The following is a 21,216-nucleotide window of genomic DNA, read 5'->3' as shown; positions in this document are numbered from 1 at the left end:
GCCAGGACTCCAGCCCAGCAGAACAGTCAGAACAGGGCTCCCAGCCTCCTTCCCACGGCCTTTCAGGCTTGGCCTCCCCAAACCCCAGGAGGTGCAAAGGGAAATGGAGCCCCTCTCCCCCCACTGCCTGCCTGGGACTCAGATGTCCACAGAGTGGGGGGCGCCCGGCTGCCCGCCCAGGCTGAGGGCTCGGGCCACTGCGAGCAGGAGGACGCCGCTGAGTGACTCCGCAGCGCAGGAGCCCCAGGCCAGGGCCAGGGACCAGCCGAAGCTGATGCGGACGTCCTGCACGTGCTGGGGGCCGTACTGGCGGGCCGTCTCCGCGAAGGCCAGCTGTGAGTAGCTGATGTAGGTGATGAGCCCCGCCAGGGTCAGGGCGCCTGGGGAGGGGGTGCAGAGTGACCACTCAATGCATCTGCCTGCCGAGGGCACCAGCCCCACCGGGGACCCTGGCACGGTGGTCCTGTAGACATGGCCTCTGCCCACTGGCCTTTGGGAGGATGGAGGTTCCAATTCAGTCCTCAAACCTTAGGACCTCACCCTACAGAAACCCCTTGCAAACAGCACTACCTACACCCCCAAAACCTACTCACATAGATGTCCCCAAATACACAGCCCCCTCTCATCGCCCCCGGAGTTACACACACACACACAGAGCCATGGCCTCTACTGGCAGCCGGGAAGCATAGGCAGAGCTCTGGAGCTCTGGCCAGACATCCTGAGCCAGGCTCCTGGCCTGCTCCTCCGGCCCCCTTTTTCTCGAAGTCCTCCTCCCCACTTCACTGGCCCACAGCCTCCCCTCCTGACCGTTACTCAGTGTCCCTCTTCCAGAGGCCCTGTCCCCTCCCCAAGTCTGAGTTTTAGGCCCTTCCTACAGATCCCACGACCCCAGTCTGTCCCCAAACGAGGACACCCTCCTCCCTCCAACCCTGCATCTCTGCAGGAAGAAGACTGGCTTTGCACCTAGAGCACGGTGACCCCGGAGGGTCAGGTGCAAGCAAAGAGCTGGGCGCCGGGACATTTGCCTGTCCACCCAGGTTCAGGGGGATCAGCCCAGAGAGCCACCCTCTGTCCCACCGCTGCAGGCTGATGTCAAGGCCTGCCCTTGGTGCCAGCTGCAGGGAATGTAGGTGGGGTCTTGGGACCCCCAAAGGCACTTCCTGGGTGCATGGTGCTCCCTCTGTACACTGCCCAGTTAAGGCCTGAGGCAGACCTTCAGGGCTGGGTCTGCATCTCACTGGGACCCAGAGAAGGGGCAGACCTTGGGCTCCCCACACTGCCTGCCTCTTACTCAGGTCCTCTGGGATTCCTCACTTGACCAAAGATGGGAAGGACGGACGGGCCTCCACCAGCCTAGCACTGGGTGGAGCCACCACAGAAGTTATGGATTTAATTTTGGGAAGCTGTGAAGCCAAATCAACTGCAGGGCTCTGGGACTGGGGTCAGTGCCCAGCTGGGGAGAGGGCGCTGAACACATCTCTCAGGCTTCTTCGGGGAACTCTGTGCAGCTGAGGCCCCAGAAACAGAGGTTCCGACTTAGCCTACCGCAGTCAGAGCTCCCAGCCAAGTCCCCCTGTCCTACCCCCACCACCCCCACCCCGGCTGCCCCACCAGCTGAGCACACCTCTTCTAGCTGCCAGCTATTTCCGTCCAGCCTGGCTCTGGGCAGGACCCACTGCTCTGCCAGAGTAAGCTCCCAAGCTGGACCCTGACCTGGAACACCTGACTCTTCCTGGGGACTGGGGCGCCCAGGTCCACCTCCTGCCAGACCGCTTCTGAACCTCAGACCTCCTGAGATGACTCAGGCCTTTCCCCTGGCTGGCTCTGGAGCCTCGAGCCAGGTGATGGCCTGGAACTCATCACCCCAGGCTCCATATGCCACCGGGCCCCTAGCTCAGGGCCCAGCCGGCAGCGACCTAGAACCCTCCACGTCCCTCCCCTTTCTGCAGTGACAATGGGGGGGATTGGGGTGATCTGGCCTCATGAAGGTCCCCTTGGTGTGACAGTCCTGACTCTGAGCCCCCAAAGCTGGGGCCCGGGCCCCACTGCAGCCCCCCGGGCAGGCTCCTGACGGTGAGGTCAGGGGATCTACTTCAGCCAGGAGCCCGCCGTGCAAGGAAAGCAGAGGTGTGGCCAGTCTGGCCCGACGCAGGGGAGCAGACGGGGCGCTCCTGGAGCCCAGCCCACTGCCGGTCCTCCCTGGAGCAGGGGAATGGCCCCGGCACCGCCTCCAGGCTCTCCCTCCGCCCACTGGCCCGGTGCCTGGGGTCCAAGCGCAATGCCGAGGTTTCCTGTCACGGCCAGGTTACAATCCCACCCGATTACTCCTCTCAGTGGCTTCCCAAGGTCCTCTTAATTGGATTTTGGACACACACAGTCTCTGGGGTCAGGCTAGGGCTGATGTTTTGATTCTTCCTGTTCTCATTCTCTGAACCACACACCTAGGCGGCTCGGCCCCCTGGCAGTTGGCACCTACTCCCTCCTGAGCAAGCCTCCCAAAGGGCCCAGTAACCCCTGGGGAGGAAGCAGGCCTGCCCAGGAGAGAGCCCCAGCCAGTGTGGTCTAGTCCTCCTGCCGCGGCCCTGGCAGGAGAGCCGGCCCAGGATGCCAGGCTCAGCTCAGGTCTCGGCCCTGGACGGGAGGGGCCCCTGAGGACTGACCCGAGGCGCCTCCAGCCCACGGTCGATGATGGCCAGCCTTGGGCAGCTGGGGACACCAGGTGGCTGGCTGGGACAGATGGCCCCGAAAGGCAGAGATGGGGATTCCAGGACCAGCTTCCTGCTGAGCCCGGGGAATCCTCAGACATCTCAGCAGGAAGCTGTGACCCGAGGGTCTGCCTCTGTCGCTGCATCCCTGAGGGAGGGCTGGGCCCAGTGCCTGCAGGCTAGGCGACTGTCAGCGCATGTACTTCACTAGCCAAAGTCTGGACCTGGCTCGGTTGGGGTCACTGCCAAGGAATCCAAGGCCCTCTGTCACCCTGTCTTAATGCTCAGCCCTGCCCATATTGACCCCTCCCCAGGACGGTCTTGGAAGAAAAGGGGAATGGATAGGGGCTGGTCCCACCCCCTTCATGCAGGTCTAGCAGGGCATGTCCTGGGCTCACCTCGGAGATCCTCGTGCCTCCTGCTCCTGGCAGCTCAACTTGGGGCTCCTGACCCCCGTCCCTGGCTCTGGCCCCACAGTCAGCATCCCTGCCCCTCCAAAGGCCCCAGTGCCACCCAGGTGCCTCACCTGCTGCAGGTCAATCCCCAGGGTGGGCCTAGGCTCAGAGCAGCCAGGGGCTGGGGCAGTGAGACAGGCAGCACCCCACTCCCACGACCTGCGGCCCCACAGCCCCCGGACTCACCCCCCAGCAAGAAGTAGCAGCCAGTGAAGAGCAGCAGAGGGATGCTCTGGGCCAGGGAGCTGAGGAGGGCACAGATCCAGCCACACACAATGAGGACGAGGCTCACGGGCAGGACCACCAAGACGGCTCGGTGCAGCGCTGCCAGGAGAGGGGGCTCAGGGAACAGGCAGGGAACCAGGCTGGGTCCCCAAGGGAGGTTCAGCAGAGCACTTCAGAGCCCTGTGTGCCTGGACATCCTCCTCCGTAGCACACATGGGACTGTTCTGACCCTGGCCAGAGGAGGAGCTGGACCATCTAATTCCCTGTGATGTCTCCATGGTAACCACCCGACCCCCCCCAGGGGCCGCCCCTGGTCCTGGCACAGGGGCAGCAGACACATGCCCCTCAATTCACCAGGTGGGAGATGCCCACTGAGTAGACCCTTTTGGGAACATAAAAGAGAATTCAGAAGATGCACAGAGACGGCGAGACAGGCTGGGGGTCCAGCATCCGTGGTTATAAGCTAACAGCAGAGCCTGGGGGTCCAGCATCCGTGGTTATAAGCTAACAGCAGAGCCTGGGCGGGCGGGGGGCCAAGGCCGGTCAGGAGAAGTCCTCAAGCAACTATGGAAATGTCCTCTGGGCAACACAGGGTCTAGCTGGAAGCAGTTCTGTGGGTCTAGGAGCAGGGATTCTGAGCCTTGCCTGGAGGTCAAGGAAGGAGGGCGTGACTCCCACCCTAGCACTCACAGAGGAGGTGCCGCACTGAAGTGGAGGCGTCCAGGCTCTCACTGGCAAAGGGGTCGATCAGGGGGATGCAGCTGTTGTGCCCTAAAAAGTGGAAAGAACGCACAGCCTGGTGGGCTGTACAGTGCTGGGTATACCCCACCCCCGTGCTTCTCAGAGATGAGTGGGCTGCCGGCTCTTACCACCCTCCACTGGGCCAAGGGCCCTGTCAGTTTCTCCCCTGGAACTCAGAGTTGGGGCTCAAATGGGTTTGGAGGGCTCAAGACCTTTCATTTTGCTTATATGATGTGCAAATAATATCTACATGGAGGCCTGTTGAAAAATTTCAAACACTGCAGAGAGATTGCCCTCAGGCCCCTGTTGGGCCTGCTCACCCGTGGAGGCCAGGCTATGCCTGCATGAGAAAGGGGCATGCAATATGGGCTCTCTGGCTCTTGCACACTAGGGCGCACACACATGCACAAGCCGTGAACGCCTGGAGCCTTAGGCTGTCTGTGGGGCGGTTGAATCAACTATCCTTCCTCCCCGGTAGCTCTGAGGAAGGCTCTGTCTCTCTCTCTCTCTCTCACACACACATGTTTACACACACATCCCTGCCACCCTGGGCATGTCCTGCACAGGGGAAGCCCCCAGGTTGGTCCCAGCTTGGTGAGGCCCCCAGGTGAGGAGCGTGTGGAAGCCCACCACCCCTCCCTAAACGGGACAGAGCCCTTGCCCCCCTGCATTCAGGTCTGAAGCCACGTGGCGCTCCTGTTTTCTTCCCCGTGCCAGGCCAGGGGGTGTGGGGAACAGGGGCTCTGTGCCACAGCCCTGGCTGAGCCTGACAGGGAACAGGGACCAGACCGAGCCCTGGACGGAAATGAAGAAACAACTCTGGGTCACTGGGATGAGGAACCCTGGTCTTGCCAGGGCCCCAGCTCTCCCCACCCGGGCCTCTCCCCGACACACCGGCTCCCACCTCAGCCCAGGGCCCCTGCAGATGAGTGACAAGCACAGTGCTGAGCGTCCCTGGGTGCCAGGCCTGCCCGTGCCTCCTCCGGCCCCATTCCTCCCACCCCGACTCCCGCATCCCCAGAGGCCTCATTTTCTCCCCATCTGACCAATGAGGCTGAGGGACAAGGTCCCAGGTCACCCCGCGATGTCCTGCCACCTGCCAAGTGACGTGCCATCGCTTGGAACACAAGACCGGCCCCCAAAGGGTGAGGCCACGGGACTGCAGAGAAATGCTGCTCTGGAAAGTTCTTGGGGTCCTTATGGGGCCACCCTGGCCCCTCCTTTTCACTTCCCACCCTTGGACGGTGGAAGTTGAGCCCTCCTCCAGCCAGACTGTCCGGGAGAGAGTTGGGCGGAAAGGGTACGCAGACAGGCGGGGGAGGGGGTGTCTTCTCCCCGCTTCCCTTTGGGGGGGGGGGTGGATTGCGGCCCCCTGAGTCTGAGGGGAAGGGGCGCGTGGGGGAGGGACAGCCGGTACCTTCGCAGATGCGCCAGAGCCCCGAGTGGGAGGAGAGCTGCCCGTGGCCGCTGTGGTTGCCGGCGTCCGCCACCTCCAGGAGGTACCAGTAGTCGCTCGCCACGGCGGCCGCCAGCAGCGCGAAGCTGAGCAGCGCGCCCAGGGCAGCGGCCAGGAGCAGCGCGCCCAGCCGCGCCATGCGGTCAGGGTACCAGGACCAGCGCCGAGCGGAGCGGGATATAGGAGAGCGGAGGGAGCCAGGAGGTGAGGGGCAGCGCAGGAAGCCGGGACTTAGGGAGTGGAGAGACCCGAGAGAGTCTCAGGAGAGGGGGTTCAGGGACCCTGAGGGAGTAGGTGTACCGAAGGGGCACGGGGTGGGGTGGGGGTGGGCGGGGGTTTGGGGAGTCGGGCCGGGGAGACGGCCCGGGGATGGGGAGCAGGAGCGGCAGGTGGGCTCTTCCGGGTGCGGTGCCCCTCGGGTGCGCAAGGAACTCCCACCTGTCTGTGACCGCCAAGCTACCTCCCAGGGGAAGGAGGAGGAAGCTGGGCCGGCGCAGCGCTGTGTTCAAATCCCAGCGTCCCTGGCTATGGGTCCCTGGGCAAACGCCCTCATTTCTCTAAACCTCTGCTTCTTCAGCTCCCAAATAGCCAAGCTGAGGAGGGAGGGTGGGGCCAGAAAAGCCCGGGAGGAGACTCAGCAGGAAGCTTGAATGGTGGGAGGCAGCTCCCTCCACCAACCTCCACCCCTTACACAGGAGCACTTGGCTGCTGGTTGGCCCAGCGGTGTGAGTCTTAATCAGTCTCCAGGATCAACCACCAGAGGGTCCTGATAAAGCGGGTGGGGCTACAGAAGGGAGCCTGGCTTCCTGTTAGTTCCAATTACTAATGCCCTGTGAGGCAAGGCTAGCCTCTGCCTGTCCATCACTCACTCACAAACATTAGCAAAGCTTCTCTGGGGACAGGGGCAGGTGCTGGTGGGGCAGGAGGCAGAGGAGCTACAAAGGGGCCCCCACTGGCAGCGGGAGGGCTGTCACGGTGAAGCTGTTGGGAGCTCAGCTTTGGGCGATGGGAGGGCCTCCGCTCCAGGTCCCTGGACTATCCGCTGCTGCCCCTTCCACCGATGCAGCGCAAAGATGGGGGTCAGAGACCTCACTGAGAGTGGTCCTTCTCAGACCACCAGCAGCTTCTCTACTTAGGGTCATCCCAGGGCTCTCATTTCCAAGTGTTTGTTTATTTTGGCCCCCTTTTCTCTAGGTTTGAGCAGTATCATCAGGAAGTAGAAGTAGTCCCAACAAAGTTGTTGAAATAATCCTTCAGGGGGCATTCAGACACAGTGGCTAGAATTGTCCAGTATCCTGCCAGCCACGCATCTTTCTCACACCACACTCAAGACTGGGTTGGGGCACGTGGTGGGGATAGGGTGGGGTGATCCTGGCTGTGACAGTTTCCGTACCCTCTTACCTGACAGCACTGCCCCCAGCCCCCGCCCTGGAAGCTGGGTGCCAGCCAGGGCCGCTCCTCTCTCAGGGGGCATTGGGCCTGGAGGGTAAAAGAATCCAGCAGGCAGACAGAGAAAAGCAGGTGCTTGGGAGCAGCGGCAGTCTACACAATTGGGGATGGGGGAGGGACTGAGGGAGCAGGAGAGAGGGTGGCAGAGCTGGGAAAGAAGGTAATGGCCCCAATGTGACAAAGATGGACGCTGCTTCTGTGTGCTTAAGCTGCGATTGAGAGACGGTGTTTTGTTGTCGTTCTTCTGAATATTTATTTGGCTGCATCAGGCCTTAGCTGTGGCCCGTGGGATCCTCCTTATGTCACATGGACTCAGGCTCAGTCGTTGCTGTCCACTGGGTGCAGACCACACAGGCTTCAGTACTGCAGGCATAGTTGCTCTGCAGCATGTGGGATCTTATCAGTTCTCTGATCAGGGATCAAACCCACGTCCCCTGCATTGCAAGGATTCTTAACCACTGGACCACCAGGCAAGTCCCGAGAGACAGTGTTTATTTTAGGGAGAACTAGAGGAACCCTGTGGCTGCACACTCCACACACTTCCTCCCAGTGCCCCTGCCTTTCGCCTGAGCTTGTTCGGAAAGGTCTCATTTGCATCCCCTGTCAGGGCGTGTCGGGTGCTGTTTGAGGCCACTGTGCCCCCAGAGCCCTCCTCTCCGTAAAGGAGCAGACATGTATCCCACTCCTGTTGCAGTGCAGATGGCCAGGTGAGCAGTCTACACCCCATCGCTTCAAAGCCCTGGTTCAGGGTTCCAACCCCAGATATGCCAGTCAGAGTGACTGATTGGACTGTCTCCAGACAATGGGTATCAGTCCTTGAGGGGCTACTCTGATGAATTCCACCAGTCTACTTCCCTTGAGATGGACTCAAATTATACCCTCTACCAGTTCTGAAAAGGCACCTCTTAGAATGATCCATTATTTTTCATTATTCATCCTCCTTTCATCAACTTGCAACTCCAAACTTGTGAGCACCAAGCCTGTTGTCACCAGGCCACTGAGGCCTCTTCAAAGCCAGCATCGACCACTTCCACTGAAATCAGGGGCAGATGAGAACTTTAATGGAAGAAATCCCAATTATGTGTGACAGAACAGGGCTGCAGCCATGCCTCTTCTCTTTATTTGGCTGTGCCAGGTTTTAGTTGCCACACGAGGGATCTTCTATCGTCTTTGCAGCATGTGGGACTTTTTAGCTATGGCATGCAGGATCTGGTTGTCTGACCAGGGATCAAACCTGGGGTCCCTGTGCATGGGGAGCAAGCAGTCTTAGCCACTGGACCACCAGGGACATCCCCAGGCCTCTATAGACTTACATTGAACTGACTCACAGTGGCTGAAAGAACAGGATGCCTGAGACCAGGGATGAACATCCTGCTCCAGGCTGATGATGCCATAAAAGGCCCCCAGTGATGGACTGGGAAGCACCTGAAACCACTGGTGAAATTACTCAGAGTAGCTCAGCATCAGCTACACTACAACTAATCTCACTGCATTTGGCAAACATCCTCCAACAGAAAATGAACCTCCCTAAATCGCCCTTCCCTACACGTCAACTCCTTTACTCAGCATGCATTATGAAGTGAATTCATCCTGGGAGGCTCTCAAGACACCGCTCTAGTCAAAGTCAACCCTTCTAAAGGGCTCTCAAATGGCTGGGGTCACAGCTGGGAAGCACTGACATGCAGGCTGGCAGCCACATGACCGGCCGCTCTCGTCCCCCAGGACTCACAAGCCTAAGAAGGGCTTATCATGGTCGCCTTGGATGCACAAGCATCTGTCCAGCGAGTCCAGTGACTAAGAGGAAATGGGAGTAAGCCACCCCTCCCCCTCATCACAGAATGTACTTGCTGTCCCCAGAATGGACACTCCCGTTCCTCCACAGGGCACATCTGTTCCTTCCTTATCCATCTGGCAGCCTCCTCCTCATTCCTGGACCAGCAGAATGCTCCAAGAGTTCCTTGTCATCTTCTTGCTGCTCCCTTGGATGCACTCATATGGATACTAGGTGGCCTGTGTCTTCCCACCAGAGAACAAGAAGCCTGTGAGTTCCCTGCAGACTTTAAGCCCTGGACGCAGCACCCGGCAAACGAAGTACTTACGCAAACGGATGCATAAATGTCACTACCCTGGGCATCAAGTGGAAAGTCGCCACAGAAACCTAGGTCCCAGTTTGGTCTGTCAGCTGAAAACTGACTGAAATGCTGGAAGCTGAGCCAATGCAGAGGAAACCTACAGCTCAGTTGACTGACTCGGCTTTAAGGCTAGACTCACCCAGGGCGAGACAGGAACTCCCCTGCAATGGAAAGCCTGGCTCAGAGCTTGCTGGGTTGCACCGCTCACCTCTCAGCTCAGACCCTAGGTGCTGGAAGCAAGTCCAGACATTTTACCAGTTACAACTGGGAAATCTAGGTGAAGAGGACACAGAACCTGTTTTAGCTTTACAACTTCCTGTGAACCTTAGTTCAAAATAACAAGCTAAAGTCTGGTACAGTGAAGATCAATGGAATGCTCGGGAGAAAGGTATCAGTTCATATATGTAGTGAGAACCTTTGAAACAAAGTTGTCTGAAAAAAGGAATGGGGATGGTTTACTGCACTAGCCTCCTGGGGCCAGGCTGTTGCCCATAGCCCCAGCCCCCAAGGCTGGGCAGTGTCACTAGAGAGTGAGGGGCCAGCTCTGGGGTCAGACTGCCTGGATTCAAATCCCAACCTGAATGCTTTCTTACTTATATGATCTTGGACAAGCTATTTCATCTCTTTATAAATCTCCACTTTTGCATCCAAAAAATGTAGTTAAGATCCCAATAGACTTTACTGGAAATTGTTGACTTTTTTCTAAGTGAGTACAACCTGCAAATGGTCCACATCCCAAAGGGGTGCCAACCTGCAGGTAATGGCTGGCTGGTGCTCCATCTTTCATAGCGCTGAGGCTGGAGGATCCCAGTGCCCCAGGCTGTCCACTGGCTCTGATCTCGCCATACCTGGCAACTCTCACCACCAGTTACAACCCTTCCAGACTCCCACTGACTTGAAGTATCAGAAAGGCAGACATATTTGAGAAAAGTTGAGGCTGTTGCCCTTAGGAAGGGCCTAAAGCTTCATTAATGGATGTCTGATAAACTTTCCGGACATTGGCAGCCATTGAAGCCAGTGATATGATATTTTTTTGGAATTAAGATGGTCTGAGGGGTCAGGGCCAGCTTAGCCTTGCCCCACAGCACAGCCTGACAACACAAAGAACTGCAGCATTACCCATCGTGCAAAAGAAAGAGAGCAAAAACATTTTCTCAGCTTCTATACAATGCCAGTTTGTAAGGATCAGTTATTATTCATTTACAGATTGGCACAAATATAGAAAATAAGCAGCTGAGATTAATATAAAGGCTGAAATGCCTTTTTTCCCCGTAACAAAAACCACTGCAACATTCTCCATACTTGGAGGGAAAAATTCATTTTACTGAGATATGGCAGAAAAGCATGTCTGAGGTGCGTTTTTCACAGCTGGTTTATACATGGAACGAGTCCGGATGACACAGATGGCTCTTGTCTCAAGCGGCTCTTGCAGAGGAGCCCAAGGCTGGCTCTGTCACTCTGCAAGGACTCATCCCTCCCCCACAAGCACTGGGGTGGGGTCGATCAACTGGCAAGCTAAGAAGGGACTGCCACGAAAAGCCAAAAGTATTTAAGAAACCCAGTAGGGTCTGCAGTGTTTGAAACGAAGCAGTTTTTATTCTTCAGCAACTACCCAGATGACCCCCAGAGGTTCCAATAGGACAGTTAACAACCCACCCTGCAGCTTTACTTCATGAAGGATGGTGAAATAAAATCTATCATCTGAAGATCAGGCCTCAGCCCTGCGTGAGCCGGCCTCAGGGAGAAGAGGAGGGGACCGCTGCGGAGGCAAAGCTGTGAACGTGGCGCAGATGTGGAGCAATGGAGACACAGCCAGTCAGGGCTGACAGATTGCCTGCACGGCGCACCAAGTCCCCACAGCTCTGAGCCAAGTCGTTTAGAAGGGATTCAGGCCACTGCATTGTTCTCGCAGAGGAGCAGCCAGTGTGCGCCCTCCAGCTCATCAGGGCTGGCTAACCGTGCAGCAATTTCATGACAGTTTCTGCCAGATATTTCCTGCTATCTTACTTTGTCTCCAAATCCACCTAAAGTTCACACTGGTGTCCCCAGTGACTAAGAAAGGCTTTGTGCTCACTTTTAACTGTAGTTGATCCTGTTATGCAAAATAATAATTCAAACAAGAAAGCAACACTACAGAATCTTAAGAGGGGCTGAGGGCTTTCTCCCAATTCCTTTTTACATGAAAATCCTGTTGCCACACCCACACACACAAAAGTCAGCTGAGGCCGCACAGCCTGTAGGATCCCTGCATCACTGGTGAGGAAACTGCAGTTCCAATTCAATAGGCACCAGGCCCAAGCCCAGAAGGCAAGCATCCTGTTAAAGGGCAGTTTGGTGCCGGAGTGGGTGTTCCACACGCTTTTTTTTTTTTACAACTGCTCCAACTCTTCGCTTAGTCTGTGCTGGGGCTGAATCTCATACATCATTGCATTTATGATCATGCAAGACTGAAAACAACATAAAAAAACATGTTGTTTTTTTTTTTTAAGTTTCCCCCAAAGAGGTTTTGCAATCTATTTTTTAAATTAATTTATTCCTTTAGGAAGATTCACATTGGAAAGACAGGAGAATTATCAGTTGCCTAATGCACATCATTAATGGAAAGTAGGTATTTGAAGAGTATTAATACTTAAGTCCATGAACTCCTTCCTCAGATTTTTCATCCTGCCCCTGTGTGCCCCGTCCAACGGATGACAGCTGGTCCACAGCGGGACTCCCCAGGAAGAATCCACTCTGACTGTGTGCTCTGCTATCCAGAAGCAGTGAGCCAGGCCTCTGAAACATTCCTTTTCTGCATGAAAGACCTCCCTGTCTATTGTAGAAAAATAATGCAACCTTGCCACCAGCCATGGCAGAAGTATCTTCAAGCTGACCACAAAGCAAGAGGCCAGCTCTACTCTCAAGACATCAGTCCTTCTGCATCCCCCTCACCAAGTCACACATATTACAGTTACGGAAAGGGCTCTGACACAGATCAAGTCCAGAGGCAGAGCCCGGGGTCTAATCCCATGGCTACCCCTATGAAACTGAAAATCACAAGATGTGATGGCAAGGAACCCCTAACACACGGGGCATTTTCAGAGGCATGGCAGGGATGGGCCGTACAATCTGTCTGGGAGGAAGGGAGCTGCTGTGACACCACAGACCTGATGGGGTAAAAGAGATGATCACAAGGTCTGCAGGCATCAATGTGAGATAATAGAGAACATCCAGAACATGATAAGTGCATACCATAAATGCAGAATATTATGCAAGCGAAACTTAAAATGGCATTCTTAATCCTGTTTGTCCAGTCATAACAGACCTATGATCACATTCACACATCACATTTCAGCTGGACAGCCAGTCACCAGCTTTGTGAAGCCCAAATGTGTTGCTGTAAAAGGGCTCTACCCACGTGAGCAAATGTCTCCCCTCACCCTGCTAAGTCCAGGGAGCAATAAAACGAAAACTACCAAAGAGAAAAGACAGGGTCAGTTATTGTACTTAGCTCCAGCTATATAACAGAAGTAGACCCTGGCATCAACTTCAAGAAAAAAAATAAAAAATACAGTTTAAATATTCTCATTTCAAAATGTTGATGTTCTGCTTTCCTAAGGCACAGTTAAGAGGCTCCAGAGAAAAACTGGTAACACTGAGGGGTGTGCCCTGGAAACGACATGTCTGTGTCGCTGTACAGCAGTGACAGGGAGGTGTCACTCCAAGGCAGCCAGCTGCTCAATGGCACAGCGGACTTTCTTTGCAGTTTCTTCAAATTCTTTCTGCTTATTGTTGGTTTCCTTTGCCTGGAAATAAAGAATACACACGTGAAACTGAAGCTCTAGGCATGCTCGGATAGGGATGCCCAGCTATATGAGGTAAATATTCTCACTCACTTCAAAGGCCTTGCAACCAGGGATCTTGGTTCCCCAACCAGGGATCAAACCCTGGCTCCCAGGCCTAACCATCAGACTGCCAGGGAATTCCCCTCAAATGCCTCTCATCTGAGTTGCCTCACAACAATTATAACAGAAGACACCGGTGGATGGCTTCACTTGTGCCATACCATTCTACCTGCTCCACACACGCTAGCTTACTCACTGCTCCGTGTCCCATGAGGTAGACGCCACCTTTATCTCCATTATACAGAAGAGGAAGCTGAGGTCCAGAGTACCATTCAGCTCAGGGTTACCCGTTAGTCTGTGGCAGAGCCCTGCTCCTCCCCACTAACCTACATTGCTTCTGAAGCTTCCACAGAAAAGTCCATAGCCCTCCTTTCCTCCCTGTCAAGCATCAGCTTTCTCCAAAAACAGAAAACCTGCCACCTGCAGTTGCTCTTTGAATCTGGCTTCCAATCTTTCATTATGCCAAGTGCTCTCTCCAGGGAGACAAATGACAATCAAGTCAGCAAATCCAGAAAGCTCTTTCCCAAATTCATTCTACTTGATTTCTCTGCCATATTAAAAAACAAACAATAGGTTTTTATTGGGTTAAATAAGAAAAACAATAGAGGTAACATTTTTCGAAAGAGGGTGGGGGGTGCAGCAGCAGGAGCACGGAGCACACGGTATGCTACCGGGTCAGACCCTGAGCCCCAGCTCTTCCTTGGCCGCACGCCAGCCAGCACCCACGTGGCTGCCTGACCAGTCAGTGGTCCTTCAAACTGACCAGCAGCATCTCAATTAAATATGGGGTCTCGTTAATTCAGAGCATCACGACAGACAACACTTGTTCCTTGTTTTCAGTATTTGTAAACTGCAACATGTAATTACCTGGATAAATGTCTGTCTTAAAACTGTGTACTGCAATCCCATTGCTAATTTAATAAATGGTTTAAAAGATCAGCTGCCAACCTTATTTCCTATCAGAGAACAGACAAGGTCTGCATGCCAGCCCACCTCCAGGAGCAATGTACTCTAGCTGGTTCATCCTGGAGCTCTAGCAGGAAGCAGATGGGCCTCTGGTTACACCCATTCCCTGCACTTGGCTCTGACCCCAAATCTTACTGTCCACATCCACTCACAAGCATATGCCCATAAGGAAACAAGAGGACCTGAATTTTTGTATCAGGGATATATTATTTGCAACAAACCTCACAACTGGGTGTCACTTTAGAGCAGCCCTATCCAACAGAATTTTTTGCAATGATGAAAATGTTCAATTGTCTGCACAGTTCAATAAAGTAATCACTGGTCACATGTAGCTACTGAGCAGATAAAATGCCACTAGTGAAACTGAATTTTATTTTCTTTTCTTTTTATTGGCTGCACCACAAGACTAGTAGGACCTTAGTTCCCTGACCAGGGATCAAATCTGTGCCCTCTGTAGTAGTGCAGAGTCCTAACCACTGGACCAATAGGGAATTTCCCCAAATATATACATTTAAAAATGATCTGGAAGGAAATATACCAGTTAATGGTGGTTACCACCAGCATAGGGGTGAAGCTTTTGGTTCTTCTTTACAAAAGCTTTATATTTTATACTGATAGTTTATTTTATAATTAAACAAGGTCATAAAAACAAATGCATAGATTTTAAAGTATTTTGACTTGAGGAGAACAAAAAAGCAGTTGCAAACTAGAAGCATACCGTTTTCTTCCAATCTCCCCACTTTTCTCCTGGTGTTCACACCTGGTTCTGCCCCACTGCCGACACCCAGGTAACAGAGGCCCAGCATCTCCTGGGTCTCCTCCTCCAGTCCTCCTAAGTCACCCTCTTCAACAGGTTAGCCACCTTCTCCTGTCAGATCACAGGGTCACAAGCACTCAATTTTCTAGGACTGGGCTGTGACAACTGCAGTGTGTCTTCCTATTGGCTCCAGTCTTTCTCAGAGCTCCACAATCTGGCTGCAGTCTCACTGTACTGCCCTTAACAGTCCTCCCATTCGCAGACATAGCTTTTCCACAACTGTTCCCAAAGTACACAAGCTGGTCTTTCACTCTGAACAGGGCTGGCAAAATACGCCCTGTGGGACACATCCAATCAGCCCATGGCCTGTTCTTAACCCAGTGCTAAGAATGCTTTATGTTTTTAAATATTTGTGGGAAAAAAACGAACAAAGAATAATTTCTAGGGCTTCCCTGGTGATCTAGTGGTTAAGAATCCACCCTGCAAGGGATACCAGTTCGCTTCCTGGTCCGGGAAGACCCCACATGCTGAGGAGTAACTAAGCCCACTGGCCACAATGACTGCACCTAGAGCCTGCGCTCCACAACAAGCCCCCGCAACGAGAGGCCCATGCACCAAACTAGAGAGTAGCCTTCACTTGTTGCAGCTAGGAAAAGCCCGAGTGCAGCAGTAAGACTCACCAAAAAATAAAATGAATTAAGTAAATTTTTTTAAAAAAAGGAAAATCTAACAGAAACTCTGCGGCCCATGATGGCTAAACACTTATCATCTGTGGCACTTCACAGAAAATGAACTGACCCCTAACCTCAAAGGCCTTCTCTAGCCCTCCTCCTAATTCCAACACAGCAGTTCCCAAAACCTCCATTGAATACGTAGCTTTATTGACCACTGACTTCTCGCTTCTCGAAAAACTTTTCGATTTTGTCCTTAGCATTTGAAAAGTACCATATTAGACAGAATTATGTATATTGATCTCTAAAAAAGAACATGATTTTCAAGTTGAAAAGGATATCAGAAACCACGGGGGTCTATCCTCCATTTTATAGGCAGGAAACTATGATCAAGACTGGTCTATATTCACAAAGTCTGTGAGTGGCAGAGACAAGTGTTATGTCTGGACTCCCTGCCCAGGGCTTTGCTAAAAAGAAATTAAATACCTGAATATTTATTCTTTGTAAAGCTACTGGATTTAGCACATAAAGAGAGAGAATGCTCAGTTAAATGTGAACATCTTATAAACAAGTAATTTTTTAGTAAACACCCACATAAAATGTGAGATATATTAAAAAATTATTCCTTTGTACCTGAAATTCAGACTTAACTGGGAGTCCTGGTTTTCTCTGGCAACCTTACTTCTCTACAGCCCAGGCTGTTTGGGAGCTGCTTCTTTAAGGACTCATGGTTTCACTCTCCCAATAACCTAGTTTACCTGTGCAAGAGTCAAAGTTTGCCTGCAAAGACCCCTTCAAGGTCCAGTAGGACTGGCACTATTTTTTCCCAACACACATAATGCCCCTTCCTGACACACTCTCTACTCTGTGTCTCCAAACCCTCTGTTCCCAGCTCTGCTAACACATGAACACACTCCGTATAAAGGAGCTACCATCTCAGTTGCCACTGAAGGCAGGAATGCCAGCCTAGCCCTCACATGTCCCACCACACTGAGGGCACCTCTATTCAGGGCATGCATTTTTTTCTGATTGCACAACCCCAAGGTGACAGTCTAGGTCATATGCTTTTCTGTCCTTTTGTATCTTCACACACATATCTGAGGGGTTTAGAAAGTGCTGAGGAAAAGCGTCTATGCAGTGTGTGTGAGGGAGTAGGAGTTTAGTACTAAAGATGCTGAACGGGATTTGCTCTTGGTTCTTATTTCCAGTGATACATACGATTTTGTTCTTGGTTCTTTCTTTATCCAGTTTCAAAAATTCGCTGAGGGTTAATTCTTCAAACTGCTTCTTGACAGAAAGGAAAGCACAACCAGATGAATGCTTTTTATGTTCTTCTCTAGAAAAAACAATACATGAGCATGTCAACAGAGACAGTGAAGTAAAGGGAGAAGAGTTCATTACCACCAGTCTCCCTCCCCACCTCAGAGACACACGCTGCTCTGCTTCAGGATCAGAGTATGAATTCTGAAGTGGATGGAACCAGTGCCCAGACCCACATTCCCACATACCTCATCTCAGCATCTTCTCGGTCTGTGGACACCCCCATCCCCCTCCTATGGCTGTTATATTCTATCTGGAGTCCTTTAGCAAGCAGTAGGAAAAGTGTTACAGAGTGTAAATCTAAAGGTACCACATGTCAAAGCCCTTAAAAATCATCCAGGAGTCATTCGCAGTTATTTCATTTTATTGGACTTATTACATAATCTATTGGTTCAGAAAAAGAGCACTACTGGCCTGGTTTCTCCAGTGAATTCTTGTGCCTGTACTATCATTCTCTCCACTGGGAATTATCCCTGCACAGCAGACTGCACTAGAATGAGAATAGTCTGGGGACTTCCTGGTTGTCCAGTGGTTAGGACTCTGCACTTTCATTGCTGAGGGCCAGGTTCAATTCCTCATTAGGGAACTTAAGATCCCACAAGCTACTTGATGCGGCCAAAAAGAACAAACAAAAAACCACCACAACAACCCAGAACAATCTGGAAGAAACACACAGCTACACAAATTCCAAGAGGACAGCCAACAGTAACTATAATCTGAAAACATTACAGCACTTGGAAATTCACTCCCAAGAATACAACCAGTATTTCTCCACTGATCCCTGGTATGATCACCATGCCATCCCAGTCAATACCGGGTCACAAGAGCAAACGTTATGAAAAAACAGTAATACTCTTCCTGCCAAGACGACAAACAACTCCAGAGATTCTCTAGGACAAAAAAAATTCAAGTTGTGGAAGCTACTGATTCTGACAGGGAAAAAAAATGGGAGGGGAAAAATGGGGTATTACATTACAGGAAGACAGCTGCTGTCTGTATGAATATATGCACGCACGCAGGCACACACACATGCAAAATAGACACGAAGAACAAAATCCAAAACAACACGAGTGTACTACTTCAAGGTGTGGTTTTTCTGCTGTATGAATGATAGTCCAGATAATAAAGCTTCAGGTTTAAAAACTAAAACAGGAAAGGCACCTGGACAACTCTAGGTCACAGCAGGATCTGCTCCAGCATTCTAACTTAAAAGGTATCAAGAACCCACAGGAAAATGCCTTTCTTTAACATCCATCCAGAAGGATATTCCGCCAAATCGGGTTGGATTAGGTTGAAAGCATCACCAAGGTGCCAGCAGCAGACTCATCCATTACAATAGCTGTTTAGGGCACAAAGGAGGTTGGAAAGCTGAAGCTCTTTCACTGATCCTTCAAAATTCAGGGTTGTTTTTTTTTTTTGGAGGAGGAGCCCAACACAAAACAAAAGGTCCCGATGGAACTGGGGCGCCCAGGAAGCCCAGTGAGGCCGGCCTGCGGGACTTACATAGGGTCGTCATCTGGTTCCCAGCCTTCCAACTCCTTGAAGCAGAAGAAACACTGAGCCAAGTCGGGCTCGTTCTCAGTGGGACAGTGGATGAAGCCTGCCGCGGCCATCTGCAAGGGAGAGCTCAGCTTCAGGCCCCAGCGCGGAGGAGGGAGCCCACAGAGGGGCCGGAGCCCGCGGGAGAGGTTGTCCCGGGCCTGGAAGCCCACAGTAGGGTTGGGGCCCGAGGGAGAGGTCGCCCCGGGCCCGGAAGTCCACAGAAAGGCCGGAGCCCGAGGGAGAGGTCACTCAGAGCCTAGAAGTCCACGGAAGGGTTGGAGTCCGCGGGACCGGTCGCCTCAGGACGGGGGCGGGACTCTTGGGGCGGGGAGGACCTGGGGACTCCGGGAGGTCTTACCCGCTCCGGGGTGCAGGCGCAGCCCTCTAAGAAGGGCCAGTTCTTAAACGTGGAGACGCGGTGGTCCTTGAGGTAGAGCTGCCAGGCCGGGGGCAACGACTGGGCACCCATCCCGCCGCCGCCGCCGAGCGGTACCGCGATTCAAATCCGGCGGTTGACGGCCTCCGCGAGGCATGTCGGGAACGCGCCTCCCGCTGCCTTCTGGGAAGTGGGAAGATGTGTGGCGCGGGGCATGCTGGGAGTCGTAGTTCTCTCGCCGCGTGGCTCTGCAGCTGCTCAGACGTCACCGAGCGAACCCCGCCCCGCGCTTACTTACATCCCAACTACTTGCTAAGATTGGTGGGAAGAGAAGCTGGGGATGTGATGAAGCCTCCGTGATGGTTTCAAGGAGTGGCCCCTGCGAGCACGAATGGATTAAGCTCTTTCAGCCTGCAAACTCTTGCTTTTGTGGGTGTCCCGTTCCTGAAACCATTAGTACTAGCTTCCCCAGGCGTTGTACTGGCCAGATCGGAATATGTGCTGAGGCCTGTCCATCTAGAAGGCATGCATCCTCCGGGGAAAGGTGTCGCATAGATGAAGTCTACAGCTTAGCCTCCACCCTTGCTGGAGGGAGCTGTTCACTCGTTCGTCAAGTCTTTTTATCGAATCTTTTCACTGAAGCTTCTTGGAGATCCAGAAACTGATCCTTGTCACTTTGTTCTTCCCTTTCCACCAGAATTCCTCAGGAGTTAGATATCTCTTCTAAGTCCCTGCCCCAGAGATGCAGGTAGGGGTAAACAGAGGTGAAGCCATGTGTTAAAAGAAATAATGTCCACTGCCCTCCCTCCAGGAGACCTGGGTGTCCTCTCAGAGAGGTGGGAGGGCATAGGAATGTGATTCAAGGAAGTGAACAGCCCAGAACAGTATGCCTGCATAATAGAAATGATTGCCTAGGGAGCAGGCAGCTCAACCAGCTTGGGTTCAGAGAAGGCCTGTGTAGCTGGTACCCAGCCTCAGGCAGAGGCCCCAGCCTTCCAACTCTCTGAACATCCTCTTTTGAGAGGTTTTTATGGAGGTTTCACAAGCTTGGTTGATTGAGTCATTTGCCTTTGGTGATTAATTGAGTCACCAGCTCTCCACTTCCTGAAGATTTGGAAGGTGGGGCTGAAACCTCCCCGCTGTCTTTTAAGCATTGTCTAGGGGCCTGCCAAGAACTGCTCATTACAAGAGGCTCTCCTATTTCTTGGGAGATTCCAAAGGTGTTTTAGAAGCTGTGTGCCAAGAATCAGGCACAAAGACCAAATATTTATTTATCACAGAGGCAAATTTTCTATGTAAACTCTCTGGATTTTTAAATAGTTGGCAACAAATCCTGGTGGACACTGTGATGATCCAACAAAACAATTTTGAGATCATAAATCATCAATGCTAGGTATTACCTTATGGCCATCTAGTCTCACCAAACCTTTTGTGAACATGTTTTTCCTCTGTTGTAAGAGTGACGCATCAATGCTGTAAAAGCAAAAAACATACAATTGTTGTAGCCACAAGTTCCGGGAAAGAAACTCACTCAGAAGGACAATGCAGATATTGGAGTGCAGTTTATTACACTAGCAGGCCCAAGGCAGAGTCTCCTCTTAGCCAAGGACCCTGACCAGTTTTTGTGAAAACCTTATACACCCTAAGTGTACGTGCTCAAACCCACCTCCCCAAATTCCTTGAAACTAGTCTGGACAAGGTAAAAGAGAGATACGATCAAAGTTAACCCATGATTCATGTGTCACTAGACTAGATAAACAGTGGATATTTATCAATAGGCCTGTGATCATATCCTGAAAAACATAATGGGATTTACCACTTTGTTCTGTTACAAAGATAATTAGCATATTCTTTTAGGCAATGGAGAGTCCAAGTCCAAGTCCCGAGGCTCTTTTATTGGGGGGGTCTGGTTTCCCATTGGTGTGCCATTTCTATAGACACTGGGCACAAAGTTCAGAGTCCATTGGGAGGGTGACCATGCGTGTAGTCTAATGTTCACAGCCAGGCCTAAGATGGAGTCCAGCTCTGTCTGTTTCCTCCTTCACAATAGGAAGGAAGTCTTCCTCTCCCCCAAGACCTCTAGCAGAAGAGAAATTTTCAGCAGTTTTTATATGTACTTCTAGGGTGGTGTGTGTGTGTGTGTATCTATCAGTTGGTGTCCTGTCTTTTCAGGTAACAGCACATCTCAGCTTTATCAGCACCCAGATTGCAACTATCTAACGTTTTGTAAAATCTGCGTGGTATATATTAGATGGTCTACTGATCTACTCTAATTCCAATCAACCAGTTTCCCATTGGGTAGCTCCCATTTTTTGTTGTTGCTATTATGAATTGTATTGATACTACAGCCAACAGACATACACACATCCAACTATGCCTGGAGCATAAACATCAGCAAGCAAGATTTCTGGCAGGGTGTATGTGCCTTCAGCATTTTTGATTACAGCCAACTTGCCCTCTCAATCATCAGAGTGGGACACGGTTTGCTTTGCAATCTTGTCTGCCTTTTCATCCTGCCTATTTTAATCAGAGTTCTG

At 52.3% G+C, this 21,216-nt stretch overlaps 2 protein-coding genes across 4 annotated transcripts; both read right to left on the bottom strand.

Moving 5' to 3' along the window:
* On the bottom strand, positions 1 to 6,161 carry TMEM235 (transmembrane protein 235). 2 transcript variants are annotated; one of them, XM_040244745.1, is made up of 5 exons: positions 6,021 to 6,161; positions 5,544 to 5,812; positions 4,076 to 4,156; positions 3,347 to 3,484; positions 1 to 380 (listed from the first exon to the last, which is right to left on the bottom strand). In XM_040244745.1, exons 2-5 carry the CDS (start codon positions 5,719 to 5,721, stop codon positions 139 to 141), a joined length of 639 nt encoding a protein of 212 aa, XP_040100679.1. In that variant the 5' UTR covers positions 5,722 to 5,812; positions 6,021 to 6,161; the 3' UTR covers positions 1 to 138. The 2 variants fall into 2 exon arrangements, with proteins under 2 accessions (XP_040100679.1, XP_040100678.1); XM_040244744.1 differs by lacking the exon at positions 6,021 to 6,161 and having other exon boundaries at positions 5,544 to 5,896.
* Positions 6,162 to 10,737: 4,576 nt separating this feature from the next.
* BIRC5 (baculoviral IAP repeat containing 5) lies at positions 10,738 to 18,872 on the bottom strand. 2 transcript variants are annotated; one of them, XM_040244747.1, is made up of 4 exons: positions 18,662 to 18,872; positions 18,265 to 18,374; positions 16,660 to 16,777; positions 10,738 to 12,948 (listed from the first exon to the last, which is right to left on the bottom strand). In XM_040244747.1, exons 1-4 carry the CDS (start codon positions 18,770 to 18,772, stop codon positions 12,859 to 12,861), a joined length of 429 nt encoding a protein of 142 aa, XP_040100681.1. In that variant the 5' UTR covers positions 18,773 to 18,872; the 3' UTR covers positions 10,738 to 12,858. The 2 variants fall into 2 exon arrangements, with proteins under 2 accessions (XP_040100681.1, XP_040100682.1); XM_040244748.1 differs by lacking the exon at positions 16,660 to 16,777 and having other exon boundaries at positions 18,662 to 18,832.
* Between the last annotated feature and the right edge of the window lie 2,344 nt (positions 18,873 to 21,216).

This window comes from Oryx dammah, unplaced genomic scaffold, assembly GCF_014754425.2.
Source record: "Oryx dammah isolate SB20612 unplaced genomic scaffold, SCBI_Odam_1.1 HiC_scaffold_8, whole genome shotgun sequence".
Classification (NCBI taxonomy): domain Eukaryota; kingdom Metazoa; phylum Chordata; class Mammalia; order Artiodactyla; family Bovidae; genus Oryx; species Oryx dammah.
Note: the sequence above shows the minus strand (reverse complement) of the source record. Positions and strands in the feature narration are given on the sequence as shown.